General features: G+C 43.1%; 1 protein-coding gene across 6 annotated transcripts in view; it reads left to right on the top strand.

Moving 5' to 3' along the window:
• CTNNA2 (catenin alpha 2) overlaps positions 1-25,928 on the top strand; it is a 2,102,590-nt gene that overhangs the window by 1,381,998 nt on the left and 694,664 nt on the right. For all 6 annotated transcript variants that reach the window (XM_040419295.1, XM_040419296.1, XM_040419294.1 and 3 more), the window contains one exon: positions 9,385-9,465. In XM_040419295.1, coding sequence (XP_040275229.1) covers positions 9,385-9,465 — 81 coding nt within the window. The remainder of the gene's footprint in view (positions 1-9,384; positions 9,466-25,928) is intronic.

The following is a 25,928-nucleotide window of genomic DNA, read 5'->3' as shown; positions in this document are numbered from 1 at the left end:
CACACACTCCCCTATGGCCGAGGAGGCATACGCCCAGCTTGCCTCCGAGTCCGAGAGTCCCAGTGAGGACGAGGATGACCCCACTTTCCTGTTGTCATCCGCGTCCTCCTCATCATCTGGCGATGATGATGAGCCCCCAAGGCGGCGGACACGCCGCCTGGCGGAGCAAGGGGACTGCCATGTTAGGGACCCTGTGGCCCTCCCTAGTACGAACAGCTCTGGGGCTCGTACTAGTTTTCCGGCCCACCAGTTAAATCCACCAAAGCCCCCTGCCAGTGAACTTGTCTGGTATACCCCAGAGCGATTTGAGCCCGTGATTCCTGATTTTGTAGGCCAACCAGGAATCCAGATTTCCACAGTGGGCTTCACTGAATATGACTTTTTTTAGTAATTTTTTTAGTGACCAACTGGTAAATCTAATGGTGGAGCAGACGAACCTGTACGCCCAACAGTTCGATGCTCAACACTCGGGCTCCTTTTTGGCTAGGCCTGGTGGCTGGACGCCGATCAGTGCAGCCAAGATGAGGACATTTTGGGGGCCCCGTGCTGCATATGGGCCTAGTCAAGAAACCTAGTGTCAGGCATTACTGGAGTGGGGACGTCCTCTACCAGACCCCACTTTACAGTACAGCCATGACACGCTCCCGGTTTGAGGCCATCCGGAAATGCCTGCATTATTCAGATAATGCAGCATGTGTTCCCTGAGGTGATCCTGCCTAGGACCGCCTGTACAAAATCAGGCCGTTCATCGATCACTTTGGGGCCAAACTTGTACAGGCCTATGTACTTGGAAGGGAGGTCGCGGTTGATGAGTCTCTCATTGCGTTCAAGGGGAGACTCATTTTCCGCCAGTATGTTCCCTCAAAGCGGGCGAAGTATGGCGTGAAGCTGTACAAACTTTTTGAGAGTACCTCAGGGTACACTTACAAGTTTCGTGTGTACAAGGGGCGAGATTCCCGTATTCAACCCCCAGAATGTCCCCCCACTGCTAGATAAGGGTTACCACCTTTACGTGGATAACTTTTATACTAGTATCCCCTTGTTCCAGTCCCTCGCTGCCAGATCCACGTCCGCTTGTGGGACCGTGCGGAAAAATCTAGGTGGCCGTCCTGCCCACCCCATCCAGGTATCTTTCCCCAGGTGTGAGACCCGTGCCCTTACCACTGGAAGCCTGTTGCTGGTCAGATATAAGGATAAAAGGGATGTCCTTGTACTGTCCACAATTCATGGTAATGGCATCGCCCCTGTCCCTGTGCGAGGTACCGCGGCAACGGTCCTCAAGCCTGATTGTATCGTCGTCTACAATCGGTATATGGGAGGAGTTGATCTCTCTGATCAAGTCCTCAAGCCATATAATGCTATGCAAAAAACCCGGGCATGGTACAAAAAAGTTGTGGTCTACTTGGTACAGGTTGCCTTTTACAACTCTTTTGTGCTGTCCCAGAGCGCTGGCAACACAGGGACATTCCTTCAGTTCTATGAGGCAGTCCTCAAGGCCCTGATCTTTTCGGACCGGGAAAGAGCAGGCCGGAGTACATCGGGAACTGGAGGCGCCCGGATCGTCCCTGGCCAACACTTTTCAGGTGTGGTCCCCCATACTGTAAAGAAGGGACGGTCCCAAAAAAGGTGCAGAGTGTGACACTTGCATTATTGGTTGCTTCAGGGAGTACCACACTTCCATGGAGTACTAAATTTTTATCCCAATTTAGCCAGTGACAATAGGATAAAAAAACTATGGTTCTCAGACTTGAGACACCAAAAAGTTTTAAAAAACTAAAATAATTTTAAAAAAGTATACAAATTTGGTATCTCCGCGTCAGTAAGAATCTCCCCTATAAAAATACCCCATGACCTAACCCCCCAGATTAACACGGTCAAAAAAAAATATATATATAAAAAATAACTTTTATTGTCACCTTACATAACAAAAAGTTTAATAGCAAGCAATCAAAAAGTCATATAGCCCCAAAAATAGTGCCAATAAAATCATCCTCTCAAAAAATGAGCCCCTACATAAGATAATCGGCTAAAAAACAAAACAAAAAAATTACTCTTAGACTTTAGATTTTATACTGTATGGGGAGCGGCACAATTACGACTCCTCCCGGTCATTTCACCCACTACTTACAAAGAAATGCACTTTGCGGCAAAGCAGACAAATGGAATTTTTCAATACTTTGCTCATCTCTACTGGGCATGCTACAGTTTATTAGTATACTGTCAACATTATTCCGCTCTTGTAGTATGCTTGACAAAGAGACCGAAGTTGTCGTGAAAGCTCGCTAAGTAACCTCATTGCTTCGATATTTGTTGGCCATTTAAAGGACTCAGACATGTAAGACTCTTAATTTTATTTCTCTTAATAGGAGCAATAAGCTACCACTCTTCTCAGAAGAAAATAAATCTGACCTTTGGCATTTAGGCTGATTTACTAGACAGTGGCCCAGAATCTTAGAATCTTTATAAAAAGTAGCGCAATTTGGGGCAACTACAATTTTCTTTATGTGCTTGAAAAGGGTGTAGGACTTGCAAGAAGAGAGCACAGCTTCAAAGGAAAGGGTGTGAAACCTAAGATGCAATGCTGGTTCACCCCCACTGATCTTCCTGCTCAGAGTAGCTCCGGCTCCGGAGGTCAGTGCCAAAACTACACAGCTTCATCCATTGTGTAGTGGATGGAGTTGGCTATATTGAAGTCAATGGGATTAGCGCTGCAGTTGCGAGCCCCGTCCACTGCATAATGTATGGAGCCGGTGCCTGAACAATTCTGAAACAGCTGACTGCCAGATGTGCGTAGTGTGGAACCCCCACCAATCAGATAATGTTGACTTATCCTAGGCATTGGCCCCTTTACAGTGTCACTGTTATTTCAGTTTATTTTTAATATAGTTTAGGGACATTTTTGTAATCTACTTTATTAGTGAAAGATGTTTCTCTAGGCTAGAAAACAAACAGTGAAGAGTCTTCTTAGCAAAGCCCTAACAGAGTAACCAAGGAGAGTCAGTCTTCAGTCTTCAGTTCTACTGAGCACTGAGGACAACTGTGTGTAACATGCAGAATCCTTTTGGCACCAGGAGAGGTATAAAGTGGATTCTCATTGCATTCATTGGAGCCCATCTGGCACCAGGAGAGGTATGGAGTGGGCTCGGCATGCATTCCCCGGATTTAAAGGAGGCTGTTATGGCACATAACAGGTAGAATTTAGTGTTAGGTTCCCATCTTACGGAGATCGCCTTGACGTTTGTCAGACAGGCCCAAATAATTTTGTACAAAATGAATTTGCCAAGAATCTCAAATTTACTAAATAAGTGTAGCATTAGCATCAGAATACTTTCTTGTACTTTATTTTGTTTGCAGAGTGCTGTTGCATTTTTTTTTTCCTAACATGCAGAAGCCTTCAGCCTGCTTCATGTAACTAGTCCCCGACTATGTAATGTATATGCGCCCTGTCACTGCCCATTACTCCTGCCTATCTGCCTTGTTAAATATAGATGTCTTAGGTGCTCAGTAGAATCCTAAAGACTAAAGACGGATTGTCCTTAGCTCAGTTAGAACTTTGCTAAGACTTTTTATCCCCCCATTTTCTAGTACAAAGAAACATCTTTCCCTAATAAAGTATATACCAAAAATGTTTTACATGCCTGTCCCTGCACTATATTAGAAATAAACCTAGTTCACACTTTATATCGGTGATTGTGAGTAGCGATGAGCAAATTATTCAAAAGTTTGATTCGGCTGACATTATCAGCGAGGTGACATCATACATTATAGCGCACAGGATTTTGCGCAAGATCTTCAACCAAGATGGCGATGGCCGGCCTGTCAATAGAAAATGGATCATATAAGTATGTTTTTTATACTTTTTAAGGTTAAATCGATTTGCTACCATGAAGCACAAGGAAATTCGGCTTTGTAGCGAAATGAATTTATCCTAAAATTCATATCAATGTCCACTTTGTGGACTTCTATTCGCTCAACACTAATTTTGAGCCAAAATCAGGTGCTGGGCAAAAATACGGAACAGGTACAAATCTTTCTATTAGACCTTATCTCTGTCCAGGCTCAACTCCTGGTTTTGTCTAAAAATCACTGGTGGAAATCAATGACCAAACATTGATCAAAACACTTAAAGGGGCACCCCCATCTTGGACATTGGGGGCATATTGCTAGGATATGCCACCAATGTCTGATACGTGTAGGTCCCATCTCTGGGACCTGCACCTTTACATAGAAAGGCACACCCTCCATGGGTAGCCACCATTCATTCATTCCTATGGGAGCCCCTGAGAGTAGCCAAGAGCTATTTTCTGTACTCCCATTGAAATGAATGGGAAGCACACCATACAAGCGCAACCAACGTTCCATTCACTTGTATGGGGCTGAAAGGCAGTTACCCAGGATCCTTAGAAGACACCCGGAAAGCAATTGTCTAGAGTGCCCATATAATAGGAGACAGGTAGTGTTGAGCGAACTTGCGTTTTCAAGTTCGGCGTACAAGGTTCGGATTATCTAAGAATTCCGTTATGGATTCCGCTACCATGGACCATAACCATAAGTTATGGTCTGTGGTAGCGGAATCCATAACGGAATTCTTAGATAACCTGAACCCGAACCTTGTACGCCGAACTTGAAAACACAAGTTCCCTCATCCCTAGAAAAAGGAACAAGAAAACAATTACACCACCCAACATTATTTAGCAGTAAAATGTTGGCATTATGATATGGCAGTATTATGGGGTGTTATTTGAGTATTGTAGATTTATTGCATGGTATATGCTAATAATATGTGGACTGTATATAGCAGTATTAGCTTGGCACTGTATGGCACTATGGTAGTATTATATATGGGGAAATTACTAGAATAAGGGTGAAATGAATTAATTTATTTGTAAAGATGTTTTCTTGAATAGTCCCAACTCTACATATTTTTTCATAGTTTTGGTGCTTTTTTATACCTATTGTCAGTACACACAACGCCTTTCAGAAAAGCAATATTAATAATGACAGTTCCATCCAGCAAGGCTTAACAAAGCCGCCCATGATACTGGCGATTGCATTATTAATTGAGCTGGATTCCAACGAGCTGGCACACACACACCTTTAGAGCAATATAAGAAATAAGCAAAAAGATTTCTGACGGCACAGAGCGGGCGGTATTCCTAATTCCTCTTTGTAGAGGGACACATAATGGAGTCATTGTCTGCGCCGTGATGGTCTATAGATAACCTTTTCTTTTTTTCACATAAGAGATGACGGCGCGTAAAATACCACTTAATGTTTTTTTATGTGGTGAAATACATTTCTATTACCCGTGTTGGTAAAACTGGAAACACTTTTCATGCCTTTCATTGATGCTTTTTGTTGTTCAATTGCACAAGATGAAAACGCGATAGATCCTGATGTGCCATTCTTATTTCGGATGGGTCAACTTGACTTTCATCTTCTATAGAGAGCCTGTTGCCTCATGTGTCTATTTTAGTAAATGACTGCATTCCCCATTAAATAACAACTGTGCGGCATCTTTTCTTAGAACTCTGCCATGTACCGTTCCTCTGTTATACTTTCAAGAAATGTACTAATTAATTTACAGATGGGTGTTACCAGTAGGGGCGTGTCCCTACACAGTCTGACAATGTCCATTCCGAGCTGACAGTCTCCGACGGTGTAGGGACACACCTTTGGCCAAGTGGAATGGCAATACCTAGTTTCCTAGAGGAATAACAGAGGACAGCGTAAAGTTGCTACAGAATTGTTTATTCATGAAAAATATAAGTACTGACTAAAATAGACATGTTAGTCACTTTTCCTGTTTAAGGGCAGAGGTTATTTAAATTTATTTAAATTATGTTTCATATTTTTATAGTATAAATTGATTTGAATTTGAATGTGAAAATGACCTGTTTAAAATATTTTTTATCGTTTTTGTGATTTATTTTTTTAACATTTTCCATGTCACTGTATTTTAAAAGTAAATTCTAAATTCATGCCGTTTTCACACTGGACACTAGGCCTAAAATCTAGTAAAGGGGTTATCTGGGTTTAGAGCTGAACCCGGACATGTCCCTTTCTTCGCCCAGGCAGCCCCTCTGAGATGAGCATTGGAGCATTTCATGCTCTGATGCTCTCCCTTGTCCTGAGCTGTATCGTGCAGGGCAAGGGCTTTTTTGTTTACAAACTTACACTGCTAAGTGGAAGCTTCTGCCTAGCAGTGTTTTCGGTGATGTCACCGGCAGTAATGGGTGGGCAGGGCTAGGGCAGCCCAAAAGCCAGTGAGGTCACCAGGAAACACTGCTAGTGGAAGCTTCCGCCTAGCAGTGTTTTCGGTGATGTCACTGGCAGTAATGGGTGGGCAGGGCTAGGGCAGCCCTAAAGCCAGTGAGGTCACCAGGAAACACTGCTAGTGGAAGCCTCAGCCTAGCAGAGTCCCGGTACATCACCGGATCTGCTGAAAAAGCCCTTGTCCCGCGCGACTCATCGAAGAGCAAGGGAAAACATCGGAATGTGAAATGCTGCTCCGATGCTCATCTCAGAGGAGCTGCCTGAGTGAAGAAGGGGATATGTCCTGGTTCAGCTCTGAACCCGGACAACCCCTTTAAGAGTTCCTTACTTTCAATAGCAACTACTGTACATGGGAAATAAACACAATGGACAGAAGCTGACCCCCTTGACTTCTATGGGAGGCTTTTCTAGGTATGCTCTGTGACCTGAGCAGAGGTCAGGAGGGAGTAGATAAGCTTTGATATCACCTCTTGTGAATCCTGTGTTATCTATATATGTATATCTGTCATTGTATTCCTGCCTTTGATGATGAGAAGGCTACGGAAAAGTTACCTCTACAAAAAAGGAAGTCTTGCCATATATTACGCCTAGTGTCCAGGGTGAAAAACAGCACAGTTTTAGGATTTTTAAAAAATATAGTAACAAGGGGGAGGGGGGGAAATTACCAAAAATTCTAAAAAAAATTCTATAATGTAAAAACTTGATTTAAACAATAGGTTATTTTCTGATGACACATTCACTTTAACCACGTTTTAAACTTATAAAATTTGTTGTATTTGGGATGAAGAGTAAATAGAACGTACTTTAATGCAGTTGGTTATGACCTGTGCAATCGTGGGTGTACATATAGAATAGGTGGTCCCATATGTCCAATGACAGAATATCCATTGTCCATTATTGACACCTTTATCCCTTTTTTTACCAGTTTTACTCTATTTTACCTGTTTACAGTGACAAGCTTATGGAAAGGGAGGCCTCTACCCATATTCACACCACACATGGCACACACGGATACTACAAACATCAACCTTCTGTCTTTGGTTGCCGCTATGATACATATGGACATCCTTCAGTAAAGTTTTGTGCAGATGGATTTTTTATTTGCTTTATAAACGTTTTTCTATTGTTCTGGTACTCCACTATTGCCTCAATGATTAGGTTAAAGTAAAAGTATAACCCTTTTGTCAAAGATTAATGGATGTGAATCATGGTTACCCTATTCTTAAGACTATAGATATTAGAAACATGGTCATCTGACTAAAAAAAGAACCTTTATTTTTAATGTAATGCAATATATGCAAAACCCTTGTAGCAACTTTGTCAAAGATCAGGATAAATGGAGTTTTCCAGGACTAAGTCATCAATGGTCCATTGTATGACATGACTGCTTGAATGATGCCTGAAACAGATTACCTGTGATGACCCTCTCATAAAACCTACCCAAAAAGGTCAACCATGCCGAATGAACCCTATAAGGCCTTAACACCCTATATTCACTCAAATGTGCACCAGCCTTGCCAGTGGAGACAAAAATGGGTAAAAACAGTAAAACACAAAACATGAACAAAAGGACGGGTATTCAAAAAGTTAAAAGGACTATTGTCCTACAAGTATATATCTGGAAGGTCGATTTTTTTCAGTGCGGGATCTCTCCAAGGGTCTTTGCAGGGACTCACACCTAGGGTCAGTTCACTATCTGCTTCCAGGAATCATTGGACTCCTGGAATTGAAGTACCTGCCAGCTCTGAATTTTCAACCACTTATAGTATCAGTCAACTGGATATCCAGCAATCGTTTTCTGGGACCCAGCAGGCCCTGCAAACTTACCTTTATTAAACTTAACATGCCTGTAGGAGAAAGCTTGTAATATACATAACGTTTTGTACTTGCATAGATTGGCCTTCTGGGAACCCAATCACATGGTGCTATACTTCTGAAATTAATACTTCTGCCAACATCACATGCTTGCCAGTTTTCAGGCCTGCACGTCACATCAGCAATAGACGAGGCCAGAACTATAGTTCTAGTTGCATCCACAGTGTAAGTGATGTCCCAGGCCAAAAATCTGGTAAAGTATGTGACATCAGCAGAAGCAGGAGAAGGGGAGCATCACTTGACTTTTTTCCTACATATCTGGTCTGTGTAATGAAGGTGGGTTTTCAGGACCCATTGGGTTACTGAAAGCCCCTTTAACCCTGAGATTATTTATTACTTCATTTTTCCTTATGGCATTTTGCCTAAAATGAATCAATTCTACTCAAACTAAAAGTGCTTTAAATGCCTTTCTCTGGAAAAATTTTACCCCAATGAATCCCATGAACCTGAAGAAATCATGATACTGAAAAAGCTGAATGTTTTCAGAAGGAATCTGTTTGTTCACCTCTACAGCACAGGCCATGCTTAGTGTTATATTGCTTCTACTCATACTGTGTGAAAATTACTTAGCTATAACCGATTGATGGGACATAGACCCATTTGTTTAGCCCTTAGCTGTAGCTTGGCTTTTCTTGAATGTTCTCTTTTGGCATAAAGTTTTTAAAACGTATTGATTAAAAGTTCCTCTTTAATGTTTTATAGCTCTTTTACACTGATTTGCACCTCATTTTTGAGCTTCTTATTTGTTTTGTGTGATTTTACCATAAACAGATGGGCAGTCTGTGAATGCTAGACAAACTTCATCCAGCCATAACTTGACTCTTAGTTCCGAGCAATCTGCTCTTAACGATCACTTTCAGAAAGTCCTCGACCTATAAAACTAGGTCATTGAAATAAAGATTCAACATTGAAACACTGGTGAAGTTAGCCTTTCTGTGTAATACAATATGATACTTTTGGTAATCAGAGAAGATGAAATATATTTTCCCTTTTTGTGAAGAGAAAGAGTAGAATAATCTTAAAATTATGGTACTGATTTCTAGTGGTCATTTTTCTAACTGGTCAAAGAGTCTGGTCAAAATGTTTATCTTTATCTACATGTGCTGCATACATTTATTTTAGAAATTAATACATGGTTAATTCATGTAAGGTTGGGTTGCATGCAAATTTGGGATGATGATGATAATTTTCGTATGTTAAGATCTAAAATGTATCTTTGCTTCCTTTTCTTAGACTGGAAGGAAAGAAAAAGGTGACCCGTTAAACATTGCTATTGATAAGATGACCAAAAAGACACGGGATCTGCGCAGACAGGTAGGTCTGGTCCATGTTTTGCTGTTTTTTTTTGGGTGACTTGTTATATTGTTTAGTGAAATTTTGCTTCAGAAAATGTATGAAGGATTGTCTTCATATACTCACCGGTACACAGGTATGCGCAGTTCGCTCCATCGACCTTCCGTCTCTATGTCTATAAACCTAGTGTATGTTAGTCCTACAGTATAGTCAAGCCCCACAGTCAAGAAGATGTACATCTAAACTACTAGATAGGATTCAATGATGTGATATGGTCATATGGCAAGCCAAGTCCAAATCTCACCCAAATTCATGGTGCCCTTGTAGCGTCAGCCATAATTATCCCATACAGTGTCCTCTAACCTGTAAAATCTACAGTACACTAGTGGACCCCCAAAACAGTGTCAACCATAGTGCCCCAAAACAGTTGCAAAACCTTTCCATCAGTGCTGTACTGCAGTCTCATTATGTATACTAGCCGTAGAGCATTCCAAATGCTGCCATACCATTGTGTCTCACATATGGAATATCTGAAAAGCCCCAAAATCAGCACCGTCTCCTATGCCCCTGAGAGAATCAGCCACAAATTGCCTAATGAGTACCAGAAAAGGTAGCAGCTGCAGGTTTCTTGAGGAATAAGAACCACAATATGGTATGTCAGCCAAAATGTCCCCCTACGATCGCCATCTACAATGCTTCATGAGCGCCTGCAAGAAGCCCACTTGCCATTTCATGGAGCCCGCTTTTAAGTGGGAAAGTAGTCCAATATTTGATTGTTGTAAGACTGTATCTACAGAAGTTGCGGGTGCACCCCAGCTAATAGGCTAAGCGACTTGGACTATATCCCTCAAAGACAGTAGCATAGATGTAAAGGTAGCAACTGCACCTATGCTCTGGTGTCTCAAATGGCCAGATGCTCCTCTGCCAGGAAGACATTGTTATAGAAACATAGAAACATAGAATGTGTCGTCAGATAAGAACCATTTGGCCCATCTAGTCTGCCCAATATATCTGAATCCTATGAATAGCCCCTGGCCCTATCTTATATGAAGGATGGCCTTATCAAAAATGGTACATGGTAAATTGGGGACCTTATTACTAATTTTGCAATAGGGCAATAGGAACTTTATCATTTGTGAAGTAGGGAAATTTGGTTGTGGGCCCCACTGCAAATGGTGATTGATGTGAATAACACATTGTGTGTACATCAACATAAATATTTTGTCACCCTAGGAGCAATGTAATCTTTCTGAATATAATTTTACTGCTACACATAGGAGCTTAAACGTGTTTTATTATATGTATATTCATTTATTGAAGCATCACTTCATCCTACACTATGTAACAAATGCAATTTATATTCTTAACAGTTGTACGCTTAGGAAGTGTGAAGCAAAAAATGTTCGACCTTGAGTAGTTTTGTTGTTCGGAGAACTGAGCATAATTTTTATTGGTATTTTATGGCTTATTTTTATTCTTTACCATATTATTTAAAAGGATGTACAAAAGAGTCATTCAGAAAGCACTCAATGTTGCATTAAAAGAAGAAAAAAACTGTTCAAAAAATCTCTTTCTAATGTTGACATAGGGCTGATAAAAGACAGCAGGATCTTCAAAGATTTAAGCAATTCACACAAGACTAAGAGTCACATTAAGTAAAAATGAAGTCTTTCTTCTGGCTGAAAAATGTGATTTTACGGCAGGATCTGCCAATAAGGATTGTGAGCTTCAGTTTTGGATCATGTTTTTTTGTTGTCTCCATTCAAAGGAATTTTTTGCTAAATGTTTACTGGGATGACATTGGATTTTATGGTCCACTTAAGTGCTTCAGAGGAAATGGAGAGTGGTTGACTACAGATGATTAACTCTCCCAAGTCTGCAATCATTTCCTTAGCGCCTAATTATCAGCCCTGGTTTAATTTACTTTACACATAATGTTTGCTGATGCACATATGGCCTCATAGCACAGAACATTATATGCATATCAGGTCATGTCGGGGAACGTACAAAAAAAAAGCTCTGGTATTGCCCAGAGGCACTCACATCAGATATTTTCTTATTTCTTATAACCTACTTCTCATCTAGGATCCTAGTTAGTCGTACCTTGTCCAGAATGTTAGGGTTTATGTAGACAATATAGGATCTCACCAAGACTGTTGTCACTTTGGTGCATGAGATGATTTCCTACCATTGAGGGCTGAACAGCAGGGCCTAGATCTTGTTAACTTTTCCTTCTTTCATACTGAGTCTTTCTAGCTGACATCTTTCCCCATATTTGTTAGTGTTGTTCTTGTAAAAAAGATGCATGCCTTTGCAGCTTCACATAGACCATATGCAATGACACAGGAAGAAGAGAGCGGAGGGAAGGATTGGAGTGATACTAGCAAGAAGGTGGTTGTAGTCAGTATTCACTCCAATGTTCCCCTGGACAGTGGAGTGATGAGAAGGGCGCACCTGTCCTCCTTTCAGGGAACACCGTGGTCTTGGGTTTCTCCTGCCTGATGGTGGTTTGGAGTGCGCTTGATAGTAATAAATCCTGAGGTCCATGGCAAAGTCCTGTGCAGTGTCGGAGAAGTAATTAATAAGGCAATTTTGCAATAAAAATCTTTTGTTACTAAAGATTCTATGTAAGCATGCCATTTAAAGTTCTCATCGTGCATGGACTGGCATATATTACACAGATACACATTCCATAGTTCTTACAAGTTACATGTCTGCAAAGGTAGTTAATAAACCAAGATGTCTTTTTAAAGCAATTCTCCTCACAGTGCACTTCTATAACTAAATCTTGCACAAGCTTCCAGGAATGAGGTGTAACACTTATGCTTGTGCAATGCAACCACCGGGCGGACCCCAACATCAGTTGATGCTCTGGACATTTTTTTTTTTTTTTACAGGTTACTATAGTTACAATATAAGCTTCCACAATGTTCTTTGCAGAATGTGGATGGCCAATCTGCTCGTCAAGTGTGTTCAAGCACTGTAATAATTGAATCTCCTTGACACAAGGCTATGGAGACACAGTGGTCCTTTTCAGACATCATTTGTCCAAAGAACTTCTCTCTGCACCTCCTCTTCACAATTGGCTTACTTTTGGATTTTCTCTCAGCTCTACCACTGTGCTCACTGGGCTCATTCATCTGTGCTCATAGTCTCACATACGTTGAACTCAACTGATCTGTCCTAACCCCTCCTCTCTATATAGAGATGGTGACAACAGCCTCATCTAGTGGTGGATGTAAATACGGCCTATTAACTCCTTGAGCAGCACAAATACATAAAAGGCTTTGCAGTGGGATGCTGCATGAACCATAGAAAAGAGAATTGTCCATCAGAATTGCTTTAAGATTCAATGTCCTCCCACACCTTGTGGAGGCATGACCTTGGAAAATTTTTAAATCAAATGTTTGCCTATGGAGAGGAAAGAAGGAGCCCTTTGCAAGTTCATACCTTCCATGGACAAAGGAAGAGGACTATGGCTAACCACAGGCAGTGTTTACTTCTTCATTAGTCATGAAGGAGTCATATGGGTTTAACTGTGGTTTGTATAGACCAAGATATGAATCTTTTTTGCTGTCACACTTTCTTACTGCGGCCTACCCAGCAATAATAGACTAATGTCTGGACCACACCAGTTTTTGAAGTTAATGACAAAATTAAATATATGGTTTCATTTTTCTCCCTAACTAGTATAACATTAAGTTAGTCCGTTAACCACAGTCCGTGCTTTCAGATCTCCAAATGTTTGTTGTACTGGTACCTTACCAGTAGTTGAAATACATGAACCTAGTGTTAAAATAATAACAAAATGAGCATATTTTGTTTCTAAATCATATATTTTGGGAAATGACTGCTTTTTCTTGTGGAGATCCAGCTGGTATAGGCTCAGAAATATGACTAAGAAAATCAGCCAAACCGGAGACCCATCTGTAGACAGTGCTGTACTTTACAGGAGGAACTAAAGAAAAAAATGTTCCTTCTGGAGGAGAGCCAACTTACATAAATCACATATTACCACTCCTTGCCGCTCCACCTGTGTTTCAATAACAACAACAGGTAGTATCATAGTTTAAGAAGCTTGTTGTAACTTTATTATTGTTCCTCTTGATGGCCACATTATCCCTTTTCAGTCTTTATTTGTAATAGGTAGGTCAAAAAGAAATACCACCTAGATGATCCAGTCTACCAATTTTACTCCACATATATATAAACCCAATCACCCAACACAAAACCACCAGAACAAGTTGTATTTCTTACACAGTAGAACAGAGCATTTTGCACTTCTCTCTGTTCCCAGATTCAATGGGAAGTGACGATACACTGTTCCTGGCACATTAGGACACAAATACAACATATTTCACTTATTAGATGTGACTGTTTGAAAAGATAGGTTGAACACATTCAGTTTTATCCCTGAAAAATTGCAGTATTTCTGAAAAAAACATAATGATACTGTGCAAAATGTGGCCAATTCATCCGCTGGGTAGTAGTTTCAGAAATTTATTCAGTAATGTATTTTGCGCCAGAACCAAGGAAATGTTCTTCACAGCTTGATATTAATTTGTCTCTGACTTCAGAGATATAGAACATATTCCGAGGGCTGACACATCTGAACTTTCCAATCTCTTCTCGACTGGGTGAAAAAAAGTTGAAAATGGTGAAAGTAAATCAAATAATTCAGTGGAGTCCGATCCTTATTTTCTACCAGTTTCCTTTATATCTGTATGTTTTACCATCTCTCTACAGAACTATATAGCCCACATCTTATAGATTCTTATAGATAATATCTTGAGACTTTCATTGTGAAACTCATACAAAGGTGGATATTTTGATGTGATGCATTTGTTGAAAATTATAGTAAGTAGAGACATGAGAAATGGTTAAAAATGGACTTTGCTTCCAAGCTTCATTGATGTTGTAACAGTCATTAAAAGAGTCTTCCAGGAGTTCAATATTGATAGCCTCAGGAGAGAACACCGATGTCTGATTGGTGGTAGTCCACCATCCTACACCACCACTGCTCAGGTGTTTGAAAAGGCCACAAAGCTCCGGTGAGCACTGTGGCCTCCTCACAGCATTCCAAGCATAGTGACATTCATTGTATAGTTGCTGTGCTTCGTATTGCAGTCTGGGCAGAGCTGCACATAGGCCACGTGACTAATGAATGTGATATCACTGGCCTAGGAAGAGGTCGTGAGCACCACAACCTCTTCAAACATCTGAGCAATGGGGGTGCAGGGAGTTGGACCACCACTCATGAGATATCAATGATCTATCTTGAGGATCGGGCCATCAATATAAACACGCAGAAAACTCCTTTAATCTTTAATGTAACATCTCCAAAGAATATATAATCCCCGACTATCAAGTTGGTGGGATCTTAAGGAGAAAGTGTGGGTGTGAATTCTCAAGATCGGGGTAGAATCGATATTATAACATCTCTTCCCATCACATTTGAGCCATCTGTTAGAGGTATACATGGGGTAGCTTTCCTGAACTATGCCACTGGTGGAAGGGTCTAGTGTAGTGTTGAGCGAGCATGATCGGCTGAAAACCAGTTTGGCTTGAGCATCGCTATGCTCGGCACATGGTGGTACTCGGCCAAGTACCGCATGTGCTCGAGCGCAATGCTCGAGTCTCCTCCCCGCACGTTTCGTGGCTGCTAAGCAGCCAATAAACGTGCAGGTAAGTACTAGTGATGAGCAGCATAGGCAATATTCGAATTCGCGATATTTCATACATTTTTGGCCAAATATTCGCCATAAATTAGCAAATTGGAGAATTTGTGATCTCCAGTCATTGTTTACTTGATTGTGAAAAATCGTCAATGTAATATATTCGTGAAAAATTTGCAATAAATTCACAATTAAAATATTCACCACTATTCAAGAATATGAATATATAGCTATATATATATTATTCGCAAATTCTCGAAGTGGCCATATTCGCGATTAAAATTTGCGAGTACTGCCCTCACTGTAATGCCAGTAGCCATGTTGGCCACTGGCATTACAATGATTGGCTGGCCGGAACGCGTCATCAAAAGCTATATAGCACCCGATGACGCGTGTTCGGGTCATTCTAAGTCAGGGAGAGTTGAGCATAGGAAGGGACAGAGAGTGTAGGGAGTGTAGTTGAATTAAATTTTTCTACAAAAACGTTTCATAGACCCAAAAGTCTTTGTAAGGACTATTGTGTGTGACAGCAGCAATATATATTTGTAGTGCAACATGCGCTAAATTGCTTAGTGTTAGGGAGAGCTGTGCATAGGAAGGGACAGACAATGTAGGGATTGTAATAGGAAGATTTTTATACAAAAAACTTTTCAGAAACCCAAAAGTCCTTTTAAGGACTATTGTGTGTGACAGCAGCAATATATAATTTTAGCGCATCCTGCGCAAAATACAGTGTAATAGGCCGCTGTGGACAGTTAAAATATTTGCGCCACATCTCCTGTTTAAATTGTGCGCATCCCTAAAATATCAGTGACATCCAGTGCACTTTTTCCGTAGATGGTGTCTGCTGCAGACAGTTAAATTATCTGCGCCACATCTCCTGTTTAAAGTGTGCGCATCCCTAAAATATCATTGACATCCAGTGTACCTTTTTCTGTAGACAGTGCGAACAGTGACATTACCTGTGGTACCTGTCCTGTATAACGTTTCCTAATCACAAATACCTTTGTAAAAATAAAATTTGCATACACTTCCAAATCCTACGCTACTGTGCGTGTGACATACTTTCAAGCATATATCACATTTAAAATGAAGAAGGAGAGCAGTAAGGGACAGGGAAGTGGCCGTGCTGCTGATGGTGCATGCAGAGGCCGTGGCCCTGGGCGCAGAGAAACTGTGCCTGATGCCAGAGCACAAGAAAAACAATCATCCAAGATACCTAGCTTCATGTCCCAGTTTGCAGGGTGGCGCAGGATACCACTCTTGAAGTCAGACTAGTGCGACCAGGTGGTCGGTTGGATTGCAGCAGATAATGCTTCCAGTCGGTTAAGCACCACCCTGTCTTCCACCAAGTCTAGTCTCAGTGGCCAGGAGTCAGGTCAACACAATCCTCACACTGATCCTTCTTCATCCCACCATTTAGTCTGGCTAAATAAGTGATCCCACACTTGGATATTACGAGGACCTCTTTTCATCGCCATTACTTGATTTGGCGCCAAGCACGCTTGAAGAGAGACATGAGATCTTGTGCCCTGATTTCCAACCTCTTGAACATCCACAGTCACAAGAACATGACGGTGGGGAATGGCAATTAGTGTTTAATGAAGTGGATGATAATGAGACACAGTTGCCAATGAGTCAACTGCAATTACTGTCTCAAAAGGTTGATGAAGAGGATGAGACATAGTTGTCAATCACTGAGGTTCTGGTTAGGTTAACAAATCATGAGGATGATCAGAGTGAGGAAGTGGAAGAGGAGGTGGTGGACGATGAGGTCAGTGACCTAACTGGGAAAGGTGGAAAGCTGAGCGAGGACAGCAGTACAGTGGGGGAGAGATCTGCAGCAGGCTGGAAGAGGCAGTGGGGTGGCAAAAAGGAGAAGGCGGGCCACACCAAACCGGCTCGCAACTGTTCCACGGAGCAACACCTTGCAGAAATCTCCCTTGCCAAGGGGTAGATGTTCTGCAATATCGCGCTTTTTTATGGAAAGTGCGGAAGACAAAAGAATAGTAGTTTGCAACCTGTGCCGTACCAAAATTAGCTGGGTCGTGAACACTAGCAACCTCACCACCACCAGCATGATCCGCCACATGGCATCCAAGCACCGTAATAAGTGGGACGAATGCCTGGGTCCCCAATCTGTGTCTGCGGGTCACACCACTGCCTCCTCTTCCCCTATGGTATGTGGTGGCCAATCGCCTGTTGAAGGCGCAGGCCCGGATGCCTCCCGCCCTGTACCTGGACCTTTGCAAGCACCATTAGCGACCACATCCACTTCCCTGTCCCAGCGCAGCATCTAAATGTCCTTACCCCAGGCATTTGAACACAAGCGCAAATATCCAACCACCCACCCACAGGCCATAGAACTAAATGCGCACCTTTCAAAATTACTGGCCCTGGAAATGTTGCCATTTAGGCTTGTGGACACTGAGGCCTTCAGCAGCCTGATGTCGGGCGGCCGTCCCACGGTACTCTGTCCCCAGCCACCATTATTTTTCAAGGTGTGCCATTCCCGCCTTACATCGACATTTGTCCCGAAATGTCAAACGTGCCCTAACCAACGCAGTTACTGGGAAGATCCACTTAACCATTGACACATGGACAAGTGCATTCGGCCAGGGATGCTAAATTTCCCTGACGGCATACTGGGTGAACGTTGTGAAGGCCGGGAGCGAGTTGTACCCTCGGATGGCACAGGTGCTACTGACGCCAAGGATTGTGGGCCCTACGTCGATCAGGGTTTCTGCCAGCACTTACGTTAGTGGCTCCAACCCCCACTTCTCCTCCTCGTCCTCTACTTCCACCTCCGAATTATCTGCGTGCAGCACCAGTCAGTCATCAGTTGGTAGCTGGAAGCAGTGTAGCACTGCAGTGGGGAAGCGGCAATAGGCCGTGCTGAAGCTGATATGCTTAGGGGACAAAGAGCACACCGCCACAGAGCTATGGCAGGGGATAAGAGACCAGACTGAGCTGTGGCTCACGCCACTGAACCTAGAACCAGGAATGGTTGTGTCTGATAATGGCCGTAACCTGGTGGCAGACACATCCCATGTTTAACCTTGCGGTTCAGCGGTTTCTCAAAACCTACCCCAATTTGCCTGAGCTACTGGTGAAGGTGTGCCGCGTGTGTGCACATTTACCCAAGTCACCGACAGCTTCAGCCTGTCTTTCAAAGCTGCTGCTGCGCTTGAAATTGCTAACTTAATGGCTGTTGTGCGACATGAGCACGTGCTGGAACTTGACGTTCCACATGTTGGCAAGGCTTTGTGAGCAGCAGAGGGCAGTAGTGGAATACCAGCTGCAAAATGGTCGTCGCCTTTCCAGTCAGCTTCCGCTATTCACAAGCGTCGAGTGGGCATGGATGTCTGACCTCTGTGAGGTTTTAAGAAACTTTGGGGAATCAACACAGATGGTGAGCGGCAATAACGCTATTATCAGCGTAACATCCCACTTCTGTGTCTACTCAAACGCTCGCTGCTCACAATTAAGGATGACGCTTTGCATGTGGAAGAGGTGGAAATGGGAGAAGACATTACACAGTGTGATAGCCAGACCACCCTCAGTTCGTCTTCTCAGAGCAAATTGGACGATGAAGAGGAGGAGGAGCACGAGATGGTTGCCTCCGCTACAGAGGGTAGTACCCATGGAAGTTTCATTCCATCTGTTCAGCGTAGGTGGGCAGAAGAGGAGGAAGAGGATGAGGAGATTGAGAGTGATCCTCCTGATGACGACAGTGAAGTCTTGCCTGTTGGTACTCTGACACACATGGCTGACTTCACGTTAGGCTGCCTTTCCCGCGACCCACGCATTATATGCATTTTAGACAACACTGATTACTGGTTGTTATCCTTCTTAACCACCGTTACAAAAAGTGCTAATCTCTCATTCCTCTGGCTGATAGGATGAGCAAAACGATGCAATACCAGAAGATCCTTGTTGAAAAATTGCTCCAAAAATTTTCGTCCGTAGTTCCTTGGCCAACCCAGGAGGGCAGACTAGGGGAACACATAGCAGGGCAACACTCTCCAAAGCCTGGGACACTTTCATGACATCCCGCCAGCACCTTCACCCTGATGTGCAGCCTACTGTCAGCATCCTCAATGATCCCTCAGTGCCTTACAACTACTGGGTATCCAAGCTGGACACGTGACACGAACTGTTGCTCGACGCCTTGGAGGTGCTGGCCTGCTCTGCCACCAGCATTTTGTCTGAGCAGGTATTTAGTGCTGCTGGTGGCATTATAACAGATAAGCGTATCCGCCTGTCAACTAAAAAAGGGTGACAGGTTGACTATAGAAATGAACAAGGCCTGGATTGACCATGACTTCTGGACTCCACCAGAGGAAAATGGCTTAACTTAAAGGCACTTTAAATGTGTTATTTATAATGTACAGAATACACTGTATTCCCATGCACCCCTTCCACCACAAACAAGGGTATATGGTTGAATCTTCCTTTTCTCATCCTCCTCCTTCTCTTCCATGATATCAACGCTAGCTTATTTGTCACATATAATGCCCTCACATATATGCCCTTCGCATATAATGTTTTACAGGGTCAGCTCACATGCAGGCCCTCGCATATAATCTTTCTAGAGGGTCAGCTCAGCTGCAGGCCTCGCATATAATTTTTAGATGGTCAGCTCAGCTGCAGGCCCTTGCATATAATTTTTTAGAGGGTAAGCTCACCAGCAGGCCTCCACCTACAATCTTTTACTAGGTCAGCTCACCAGCAGGCCCGCACCTCAAATCTTTTACAGGGTCAGCCCACCAGCAGGCCCGCACCTCAAATCTTTTCCAGAATCAGCTCACCTCAAGGCCCTCACATTAAATTTTTTTAGAGGATCAGCTCACCTGCATGCCCTCGCATATAATGTTTTTCAGGGTCAGCTCAACAGCAGGCCCTCGCATATAATTTTTTTCAGGCTCAGCTCACCAGCAGGCCTTCACCTACAATCTTTTACAGGGTCAGCTCACCAGCAGGCCCGCACCTAAAATCTTTTACAGAGTCAGCTCACCTACAGGCCCTCACCTAATTATACCTAATAAGTAATTTGCGCGCATGCTGCTTTGCTTGGATGTGGTAGCCGTAGCTGTTTCTCAGGCTCCCTCACCGAAATCGAACCATAATTCCCCCGTTACCCATGGTCAACAATGGTTTGGGCTGAAAATAACATTGAAAGTTGATAGGGCAGACATCCGAATGGATCATAGCCGTCACGGGGACGTGTGATCGTCCCCAGGTTATCTAGCGTCACCAAAGCGGCAGCAGGGCCTCGCCCAAATGTTTTTGAGGGTCACCAGCAGGCCATCAATTATAATTATTCAAGGCTGTGTATGATGCACTCCTTTTTGTGTAACAAAGGGTGTATTGGATTGCCGGTTCCTTGTAATTTTTGGCAGCCCTTTCACTGCAGATTTGCAGATAGCTGAAACGTATAAATAAACGAGCGACTGGCTTGATCCCAAACTAAGGAGCTATTAGGTGAGCCCTATAAAACCCTAAGAGCTCTCCCTGACTGCTATGCACATACAAGGGTCTCGATGGTAGACGATTGCATGCCCGCGTACCTAAGCCTGTGTGACACCTGAAAACCCTATAATAGTGAGGGGACACGACCACCGGCTCCCTGCACTTAATACGGAGGGAGTCAGGGTCACCTAGAATCAAGCCAGCAAGAAAACACAATAAAGTAAAGGACTTATCTGAGCAAACAGCAGACGCAGCATCCAGCAGTGAACACTTCATCCAGGAAGTAGTATAAACCACAAAGTGAGGCAGTATGGGAGGGAATATAAAGGAAGACGATTATGTCTAAATGTGACACCTGGCAGAAGGAAAGGAGATGAGAAAGTGAAACCAAAGCAAAGAACATCATACAAGAGGTAGAGAAGAACGTCTGCCAGACCTTCTCACAGAAGTGGCGGTGACAGTACCCCTCCCTCTACGGGTGGACTCCGGACACTCAGAGCCCACCTTCTCAGGATGAGACCTATGGAAAGCCCGAGTGGCCGTAATGTCCGCCACTGGGACCCACATCCTCTCCTCAGGACCTTAACCCTCCCAATGAACGAGGTACTGGAGAGAACCGCGGATAGTGCGATAATCCACAATCCTTGAGACCTGAAATTCAAGATTACCATCAACAATAATCGGAGGAGGAAGCAAAGAGGAGGGTACAGTGGGTTGGACATAAGGTTTTAATAGGGACTTGTGAAAAACACTATGGATCTTCCAAGTCTGAGGAAAATCAAGACGGAAGGCAACGGGATTGATGACGGACAAGATCTTGCAAGGCCCAATAAACTTAGGAACCAACTTCCAGGAGGGAACATTCAGTTTGATATTCTTTGTGGACAACCACACCAGATCACCCACATTCAGTTCCGGACCAGGCACACGTCTCTTATCCGCCACACGCTTATATCTCTTACTCATCCTCTTCAGATTACCCTGAATTTTTTGCCAAATAAATGACAAAGTAGAGGAAAATCTCTCCTCATCAGGTAAACCAGAAGACCCCTCTCCAGAGAATGTCCCAAACTGCGGATGAAACCCATATGCACCAAAAAATGGTGACTTATCAGAGGACTTCTGGCGACGGTTATTTAAAGCAAACTCAGCAAGGGACAAAAAAGAATACCAATCCTCCTGATTCTCCGCCACAAAACAGCACAGATATGTCTCCAGATTCTGATTGACACGTTCGGTCTGACCATTCGACTGCGGGTGAAAAGCAGAAGAGAACGACAACCGAACCCCCAAGCGAGAACAGAAGGCCTTCCAGAATCTGGAAACAAATTGCATGCCCCTATCAGAAACGATGTCTGAAGGGATGCCATGCAATTTAACAATATAATCAACAAACGCTTGCGCCAGCGTCTTAGCATTGGGTAACCCAGGAAAGGGATGAAATGTGCCATTTTGCTAAAACGGTCCACTACCACCAGAATCACAGTCTTCCCCGAGGACCGAGGCAGGTCCGTAATGAAGTCCATGGACAGATGCATCCAAGGACGGGAAGGAATGGGTAACGGGAGGAGAGAACCCGATGGCCGTGAATGAGGGACCTTGGCACGAGCGCAGGTCTCGCAGGCTGCCACAAAACCCTCAACCGTCTTACGAAGAGTCGGCCACCAGAATCTCCGAGCAATGAGATCCACTGTGGCTCTACTCCCCGGGTGCCCAGCAAGGACAGTATCGTGGTGCTCCTTAAAAACCTTGTGTCGTAAAGGGAGAGGCACAAACAACCTCCCAGGAGGACAAAGATCAGAAGCCTCTACCTGGGCTGCCTGAACCTCTGCCTCCAAATCAGGATAAAGAGCAGAGATGACCACCCCTTCAGCCAAAATGGAACCCGGGTCTTCAAAGTTCCCCCCTCCCGTAAAACAACGTGACAGGGCGTCCACCTTCACATTTTTAACCCCAGGACGGAACAGAACCACAAAATTAAACCTAGAAAAGAACAGAGACCATCTTGCCTGTCTCGGGTTCAGACGCTTGGCCGATTCCAAGTAGGTCAGATTCTTATGGTCGGTAAACACGGTAATAGGGTGTCTGGCTCCCTCTAACCAATGGCGCCATTCCTCAAAAGCTAATTTGATGGCCAACAACTCCCTATCTCCCACATCGTAATTTCTCTCTGCAGATGATAGTTTCCTTGAGAAAAAGGCACAAGGTTGCCATTTGGCAGGAGAGGGACCCTGAGACAAGACCGCACTCACACCCACCTCAGAAGCATCCACCTCAACAATAAAAGGTAGAGAGACATCAGGTTGTACCAAAATGGGAGCGGAAGCAAAACTCTCTTTAATACTAGAAAAGGCTTTAAGCGCATCTACTGACCACGATGAAAAATCCACCCCCTTTTTACTCATATCAGTGAGTGGCTTAACAACAGAGGAATAATTCAAAAGGAACTTTCTGTAATAATTGGCAAAACCCAAAAACCGCATCAGCACCTTCTGATTCTCAGGAAGCTCCCAATCAAGCACAGCATGGACCTTCTCAGGGTCCATCCAAAAACCAGAAGCGGAGAGAAGAAAACCAAGAAATTGAATCTCCGGAACTACAAACACACATTTTTCCAGTTTAGCGTACAATTTATTTTCCCGCAGAATCAGCAAGACCTGACATAGGTGGTCCCGATGAGTCTTGAAATCAGGAGAAAAAATCTAAATGTCATCTAGATAGACCAGTACAAATTTCCCCATTAAATGATAAAAAATACTGTTCGCAAAATGTTGGAAGACGGCCGGAGCATTAATCAAACCAAAGGGCATAACCAAATTTTCAAAATGACCCTCAGGGGTATTGAAGGCCATCTTCCATTCATCCCCTTGCCTGACCCTGACTAGGTTATATGCCCCTCTTAAATCCAACTTAGAATTATTTTTAGCCCCAACAATCTGGTAAAACAGGTCCGGGATCAGAGTAAGCGGATATGGGTCACGAATCGTGATACGGTTAAGCTCCCTGCAATCTAGACAAAGTTTTAAAGAAGCATCTTTTGTCTTAATAAAAAAAAAAAAACTGCGGCAATAGGTGACTTCGAAGGTCGGATGTGTCCCTTTCTCAGGCTCTCAGAGATATAATATACAAAAGCAGAAAAACCAAAAGGGATCCTCATTAGGGATGAGCGAACCCGAACTGTATAGTTCGGGTTCGTATTGAATTTTGGGGTGTCCGTGACACGGACCCGAACCCGAACATTTTCGTAAAAGTCCGGGTTCGGGTTCGGTGTTCGGCGCTTTCTTGGCGCTTTTTGAAAGGCTGCAAAGCAGCCAATCAACAGGCGTCATACTACTTGGCCCAAGAGGCCATCACAGCCATGCCTACTATTGGCATGGCTGTGATTGGCCAGTGCACCATGTGACCCAGCCTCTATTTAAGCTGGAGTCACGTAGCGCCGCACGTCACTCTGCTATGATCAGTATAGGGAGAGGTTGCAGCTGCGACGTTAGGGCGAGATTAGGCAGATTAACTCCTCCAAAAGACTTCATTCTGTGATCGATCTGCAGCTGTGGATCATTGAAGTGCTATTATTGACTTGCTCACTTTTTTGAGGCTGGCCAGAGCGTTTTTAGATCACTTTTTTTTTGGGGTGATCGGCGGCCATTTTGTGACTTCTGGTGCGCCAGCACGAGCTATCACCAAGTGTATTTAACCATCGATAGTGTGGTTATTTTGTGCTATATCCTACATCAGCTGCAGGCTGAGCCTGTGTCACCGAAGTGCATTTAACCATCAACAGTCTGGTTATTTTTTGGCCATATACTACATCAGCTGCAGGCTGAGCCTGTGTCACCCAAGTGCATTTAACCATCAACAGTCTGATTATTTTTTGGCCATATACTACATCAGCTGCAGGCTGAGCCTGTGTCACCCAAGTGTATTTAACCATCGATAGTGTGGTTATTTTGTGCTATATCCTACATCAGCTGCAGGCTGAGCCTGTGTCACCCAAGTGCATTTAACCATCAACAGTCTGATTATTTTTTGGCCATATACTACATCTGGTGCAGGCTGAGCCTGTGTCACCCAAGTGCATTTAACCAGCAACAGTCTGATTATTTTTTGGCCATATACTTTATCTGGTGCAGGCTAAGCCTGTGTCACCCAAGTGCATTTAACCATCAACAGTGTGGTTATTTTTTGGCCATATATTACATCAGGGGCAAGTTGAGCCTGTCACCCAGCGCCTAAAAAATAGACCTGACATTTCTATTCAACCAAATCTGTACTGTTTTAGCTGGTCAAGTTATTTGTATTGACCGTAAAAGCACACTTTTTTTTCTGGGTTAAAGAAGCATTCCCAAATTTGCCATTCTCAAAATAACTAGTTTCTGGTATTTGAGGCCTACTTGAAATCTATCCCAAAAAGAAAATCTTACATTGAAGGTATTGATAGTGTCATTCAGAAAAACCTAAGACACACGCTAGCGTGCTGATAGAAGTGTGATTCTGTGATTAAACCTATACCTGTCACACAGCGCAAAAAAAAAACAGGTCTCACATCTCTATTCAACCAAATCTGCACTGTTTTAGCTGGTCAAGTTATTTGTAGTGACCGTAAAAGGACACTTTTTGTTCTGGGTTGAAAAAGCATTCCCAAATTTGCCATTCTCAAAATAACTAGTTTCTGGTATTTGAGGCCTACTTGAAATCTATCCCAAAAAGAAAATCTTACATTGAAGGTATTGATAGTGTCATTCAGAAAAACCTAAGACACACGCTAGCGTGCTGATAGAAGTGTGATTCTGTGATTAAACCTATACATGTCAAACAGCGCAAAAAAAAAACAGGTCTCACATCTCTATTCAACCAAATCTGCACTGTTTTAGCTGGTCAAGTTATTTGTAGTGACCGTAAAAGCAGACTTTTTGTTCTGGGTTGAAAAAGCATTCCCAAATTTGCCATTCTCAAAATAACTAGTTTCTGGTATTTGAGGCCTACTTGAAATCTATCACAAAAAGAAAATCTTACATTGAAGGTATTGATAGTGTCATTCAGAAAAACCTAAGACACACGCTAGCATGCTGATAGAAGTGTGATTTTGTGATTAAACCTATACATGTCACACAGCGCAAAAAAAACAGGTCTCACATCTCTATTCAACCAAATCTGCACTGTTTTAGCTGGTCAAGTTATTTGTAGTGACCGTAAAAGCAGACTTTTTGTTCTGGGTTGAAAAAGCATTCCCAAATTTGCCATTCTCAAAATAACTAGTTTCTGGTATTTGAGGCCTACTTGAAATCTATCCCAAAAAGAAAATCTTACATTGAAGGTATTGATAGTGTCATTCAGAAA

This window comes from Bufo bufo, chromosome 2 (assembly GCF_905171765.1).
Source record: "Bufo bufo chromosome 2, aBufBuf1.1, whole genome shotgun sequence".
In the NCBI taxonomy this organism is placed as follows: Eukaryota; Metazoa; Chordata; class Amphibia; order Anura; family Bufonidae; genus Bufo; species Bufo bufo.
Note: the sequence above shows the minus strand (reverse complement) of the source record. Positions and strands in the feature narration are given on the sequence as shown.